The following is a 6226-nucleotide window of genomic DNA, read 5'->3' as shown; positions in this document are numbered from 1 at the left end:
TTATATACTCTGCACCCATCTACTAAGGTAGGCTACTTCAACTTGGGAATTATCATTCTTTGCGTTTGAACATCAAATCTACGGACAAATTGGCATACATTTTTTTTTAGACATTTTCATTGAAGCAAAGAATTGTGGGTTATTAGTGCCCACGAATTATACACCTCATGCGTCCTCCGAATTCCCGTGAAAGTAGGTCGCATTTGAAGGCTGAATTCAAAGTGTAGGCCTACTCGCTTTTCTTAAACAAAACAGCCTCAGTGACGTATGCGGCCGACAAATGCAACCTCGGGAGGATGAAGCCTTCCAAACAAGACACAGCCTCAGACACATTTCTAACTGGCATGCACCTCGCGGTGATCACCGGTGATCGGTGTTGCGCAGATTTTGCTCGTCTCGAACGAACCTTAAGTCTTTTTAGCAAATCAGTCCACTAACAGCCGTTTTTGGGACACACTCGTGCAGCAAATGTATAAGTGGCATAAAAGTGTAACTCCTATCTACTTGAACAGGAAAAGAACGAAATCTCCAAACCGGTTGTTCAAGATTATGATCAAAGAATCAGCAGTAAAATCTGACAACACTGGTATCATAAATTGTGCTTCTTTGTGTTTCTAAAAACACAATTTTCCCAGCTTGTATAACTAATGCGCATGTGCGTTCTCGAGTTGATTGACAGGTGATGTCTGTATGTACAAGCAGATGGACCTTTTCACAGACCTGTTATGACGCGTTTCTGCCTTCTTTAACAAAGTATATGTAACAAACTTTTTTATATTTCCAATTTTAAAAATATTTAGTGTAAATTTATAACATTGTACTTATTGTATTATATTACCCTGGAATAAGTAGAAGAAAAAAGAAAGAAAAAAGACCACCAGACCATAATTTTCTGAATAAAGGCTTGAAATGCGGTAAAGGCCCAAAATGGTACAAGTTTTGGTTTTAAAAGATACATGTATTTTTAAAGTTCACACAGTACAAGACAAAAATTGTTTGAAGTTTCAGTCCTCTTTTTTTCTTTTTTTGCTGTCTCAAAAAAAGATGTATATAATTTAATTTTCTTTTCATCACTGATGAATCAGTAAAATTACATGACTATCAGCTTGCTAGCAAAAAGAAAATACACAAAATGATTTACTGTCCCCCTCAAAGTATATTGTGGTTTTGGCCCTGCTTCTAACACAGCTGCTGAGGGAGTGACAGAAATTTTGGTCTCTCTTCTTACTGCTGTTATCCAGTGCTGCATATTTTTCTCTTCTTTTGCAAAGCTCTGAAACTGTACATGTTGATTTTTTAATTTTGCTGTTGGAGCAAACGGGTAAACAAAAATGTAATTTGCTGTGGTCCCCATTCACCGCCATTCAAATTTAGCCAACTATGATGACTTCCATGAACGAGGACGTGTGATAATGATCCATTGGCTCTTTTACCTTTAAGTTGGGACTTCCTTTCTCCCATTAATTTTAATAGAAGTGTCCCATCTCTGCTAAATATCCTCTGGTTAAGTTCTTGCATAGTGATACCTTTTATTCTATGATCTCCAATTTAAAACTTCAAGTTTTAAAAACGTCATTACTCAATAAAATTGAGGAAACGAGTTTACTAAAACAATTGAGTAACGTGAACTTAAGGGTTTTCAGTGCAGTTAAACAGTTATGAAGAAGAAAACTGATGGTAATACAGCAAATGTAGAAAATGTAACATAAAATATCAAACTATTATTTTGGCCAACAGAAATTGCTGTGAATGATATAAAATTAGAACATATAAAACATAAGACATCTTGCCCCAATATACTGTAAATGTAACTCCACTGACATTTACATTCCGTATCCACCATTATACTGAATGGATTCCATTCAAGTGTTATTGTATTTACTAGTATATGCAACATCTATAGCAAAAATCTTATGATAATGTTTTAATTTGGAGGATAGAAATTAACAAAAAATACTCTATTTTATGTGTTTGAAACCAACCTACAAAACCACTTCCCCGTGTGACAACAAGCCCCAGTCAAGATACTAACTGGACACATAAACAGTTATCTCTCTCTCTCTCTCTCTCTGAAAAACACAGAGTATTGCATCATACTGTATATATAATATTTAATTATTCTTATTATTTATTTAACAATTCAATAAATTATTACAAAGTTGAAACATCAAGTAGGCTAATTTGTCACTATGAAGCCAAAAGGCCAACAACCAATAAAACCTTTCTAGACTGTCAGTATGGAGGACTAAACATGCAAAAATAATAAATAAATACATAAATAAATAAATGTAATAATAAGAAAATAAATAAAGGATAAAATGTCTTGATAAAACAAATATAATTCGTTTTTAATGAAAGTTATTCCTGAATTTATTTTTGGAGGACTTTTTTTTCCTTTATTTATTATTTTCTCTTTTTATTTATTATTTTCTCTTTTTATTTTTATTCTTTAAAAAAAAAATATTCTTTCATTTGTTTTTGTTTTTTTTTTAATTATTTATTTATGCATTCATTTATTTTTATATTTATTTATTCCCACATGTATTTATTTCTATATTTAAATATTCCCACATGTATTTATTTTTGTATTTATTCTTACATTTCTGTCTCTTGTATGATAATGATGTGGGCGGGTCCTGCTTACCATTGGTTTATTGTAGATTGAAGCGTGTGCTCGATTACTCTTGACTTGTTTTGATGTGACGTTAGGTCATATCACGTGTAAACTATAGCTATTTGTGGGGCTATAAACATAAGAGCTTCAGTCAAGCCAATATTTATTGGTTATACTACAATCACAAAATAAATGGGGAGCTGTTTCTTCAACAAATCCACAAAATTAGCAAGTTTCTTAAATTATATGATTTAACCTTGTCCTTTTCTTTTTTTTGTGTGTGTGTATATAACTTCATATTTTGATGTCTGCAGATCCATAATATTGTTTTCTGTTATTATGATTGTTCATTGTAAAAGATAAAACCATGCTTCATTTTCCTGATCGTTTATGCATGTATATAAATCTATAGCTGACGCTTCACATATCTAGAGAGTTGCGCGCCATGCTAATGAAGTGGATAATCACGCATCAAATAAATGTTTAATTTAGAGTAGAGGTGCTTATTGATGGTTTAGGAAAGCTGTATGCCGGTATGAATGTAGAAGCACATCCTGGATTGTTAAACTCTCTGCAAAACGTTTCCCTGCATATTCTAAATCTGTGCGAGTCAGGGGATGCTGAGGTGGGAAGTCCATCTGCTCCCGATAATACTATTGAGCTCTCGACCAATGATGCACTGGAGCTCCGCAAGGTCCGCCTCCCTCATTTACATGTTGCACACAGAAAAGTAAAAATAAATACATGTATAAATAAATAAATATATACGGGAATATATAAATATGGAAATAAATATATGTGGGAATAAATAAATATAAAAAATAAATGAACACATAAATAAAAAAATATGCAAAATAAATGAATAAATAATTAAAAGCTAAAAAGAATAAAAATAAAGTTAAAAATAAATATAGAAAATAATAAAGGAATAAAGTCATACAATAATAAATTCAGGAATAAATTTAATTAAAAACTAATTATATTTGTTTTATCAAGACATTTATTCCTTTATTTATTTTTGTATTATTACATTTATTCATTTATTATTTATGCATGTTTAGTCCTCCATATGTCAGAGGTAAAAGTTCAATGCAGTTAAGCCAGAAGTATTAATGCATAACTCTAGGAGCAGACTGCTCACCGGTCTGTCAGGCTTGAAGAACACGGTCCTAAAAGAGGAAAATGGCTCAAAGGCATTTTGAGGGAAAAGCGCATGCTGAATCTTACCAGCGTTACCGGGTGTCTCCTCCGCAGCAACTCATAGATGAAGTGCTGAACTTCCTCCGAAAAAGAGTATGATATGTGTGTCTACTGTATGTGTTAGAATAGGCATTTGTCAGAATGACTCAGCATTGTGTAGATACAGCAGATTCAACTGTAGGCTATTTTAAAATGTAATTTCTGACAAAGTTTTGTCTGTATTGAGGCTAGTGTGTTCACACTTGTAGTTCGGTTCTCTTGGTCCATACCAAAAAAGAAAAGTATACATGAATACTGGTTCGTTTAGCATTCACACTGGCATTTTTAACAGCGAACTTAACGATACAAATCCAAAGGCATCAGGAAAAAGTCACAACCTGCTTGGACAGCTTTTATGACGTATATTTTCTGACGGAATTTGCCGATCATTCAAAACAATACTGGCTGCTGGGCGAAACAGCTCGTTATATTTATATATGAATAATGGTGGTATTTTTACTACCTGAGAACAAACGCAGAGCTAATAAAATGTGTAAATGAGTCAAAACAGCGGCAGGAATTCCTCCGTTTAACATAAACAAAGATATGCTGCTGCAAGGACGGCTGACGGCGGTTCCGACGCCTGTACCGAACTGTAATGGCAACACCGCTCCTATTATGAGAAGTACCAGGTATGCTTGAGGTCAGTATTAGGCAAATTACTTCCTGTTTTTGGTCCGTTTCGACATCTTTGGTACAAGTTGCGTTCATATATCAACCGAACCGCACCAGAGTTCATTTGTAAGCGGACCGAGACCCACTTTCAAGGCTTGTTTGGTGCACACCAAGGTTCGTGTGACAGCATTCACACTTGTTCAAATGAACCGCACTAACAGAGCAAACGAACCAGAGTTCGATTTAATCGAACCAAACCTGCCAAGTGTGAACACACCTAAACTTTTAATTATAGAAAAGAATCTGAGATTTGTGGAAACATGGGTGTAATAAACAGTATTTGGCTTGTAAAACGTGTCCTGCTCGTGAGTTCTAAGTCAAAAATTAGTTAGCATACAAAGCATTGCAGTATTAAAACTTTTGCAAAGCATTCTTTGTCTTTCAAAATCTATTCAGGGGTTTTGTTTGGACTGTTCTCAAGTATTCTTGGATTTATTCATATTTAAGTATACCTCAAGATCTACAGTACTCACCCTCATGTGGTTTAATTCAAACTTGTATGACTTTTTCTTGAAGATTTTCAGTGGACGTATGGCTTCAGAAGCTGCTTTTTGGTGACCAGCTGCCTGGTCACCATTCACTTTCTCTGTCTGGAAAATAGTAGCATGAACATTCTTCTAAATATCTCCTTTTGTGTTTCATGAAAGAAGAAAAAACATACAGGTTTAGAAAAACATAAGGTTGAGTAAATGATGACCACGTTAAACATTTTTGGTGAGCTATCCCTTTAACTTTAGTCTTAAAATTCACAAGGAGCATTAAACACTTGTAGAACACAGTATCAGCGTTTTAAACACACAAAGCTTTTCTCTCTTTTTTTTTTTTTTTTTGGCAAACATGTTTTTTTAACTTTTCTGAACAGATCCAGGGCCAGCTTGATCTGGCAGTGGATGTCGGCTGTGGCTCTGGACAGGGTACCGAGCTTCTGGCCCCTCACTTTATCACTGTGGTTGGGACAGATGTCAGTGCAGCTCAACTCGAGATAGCTTCTGCCAAAGATCATGCACCAAATGTGTGTTACAGGTACACAATAACTGATAAAAAATGTGATAGGTGATGTAGCTGAATGTTCAAGTTTCCAAGATATCAATTTGTGGTGATGTGGATGTGGCCGAGCAAAGACTGTGTAGAGCGAGGCCGGGAGAAGAAGAGCGGTAAGGAATGACACCTGTGGGAAATCACATCTAACAGCTGGTTTGTGTTACATTGAGAGCTGGAGGGGGTTAAAAGACCACTGGAGGGGAGCGAGAGTGACGCACGCAGCCGTCTTGTGTGTGTGAGCTGTATGCTGAAAAGCAAACCATTTTGTGTGTGAAACAAAAAATGTGACCAAGAATAAAAGACTTACATGGACTGTTCACTTGGTCCCTGCTTCCACCTAATCCTGGGTTTCGGCACCACTGTGAAAGTCCCCTGTCTTTCTTATGAAGCAGGAAGCAGGGGCAAAGTGAACAGTCCGTGTAAGTCACGTCCATATCACCACACAAATCTTCAATATATCTGCCTAAATAACAAAAAATGGTTCTGTTGTGGTGTGGTACCACAGTGCATTGGGGTTTTCAACCTTTCACGACATTCAACTAAACCACGTTTTGCTCTGTTCTGCTAGAACGCATTCAGTCTCAACATTAATTTTCAATGAATCTGTGCTATTAAATGAATCTTTTGAGTGACCAAAACATTCTCATTCACTTTCAC

General features: G+C 35.4%; 1 protein-coding gene across 1 annotated transcript; it reads left to right on the top strand.

Moving 5' to 3' along the window:
* The first annotated feature begins 3735 nt into the window (after window positions 1-3735).
* Window positions 3736-5747, top strand: si:ch211-93g23.2 (uncharacterized protein LOC100005086 homolog). The gene is made up of 2 exons (XM_052127532.1): window positions 3736-3907; window positions 5391-5747. The coding sequence occupies exons 1-2, from the start codon at window positions 3797-3799 to the stop codon at window positions 5583-5585; spliced, it is 306 nt and encodes a 101-aa protein (XP_051983492.1). The 5' UTR covers window positions 3736-3796; the 3' UTR covers window positions 5586-5747.
* Window positions 5748-6226: the final 479 nt, after the last annotated feature.

Source organism: Xyrauchen texanus, chromosome 5 (assembly GCF_025860055.1).
Source record: "Xyrauchen texanus isolate HMW12.3.18 chromosome 5, RBS_HiC_50CHRs, whole genome shotgun sequence".
Lineage (NCBI taxonomy): Eukaryota > Metazoa > Chordata > Actinopteri > Cypriniformes > Catostomidae > Xyrauchen > Xyrauchen texanus.
The sequence above is the reverse complement of the archived record's forward strand: the minus strand, read 5'-3'. Positions and strand labels throughout refer to the sequence as shown.

Excerpts from the sequence above, each read along its gene's own strand:
- si:ch211-93g23.2 (XM_052127532.1), top strand. The coding sequence starts at position 3,797 with ATGGCTCAAAGGCATTTTGAGGGAAAAGCGCATGCTGAATCTTACCAG. Across the intron at positions 3,908-5,390 it reads TGAACTTCCTCCGAAAAAGA|ATCCAGGGCCAGCTTGATCT; the intron begins GTATGATATGTG and ends TTTTCTGAACAG.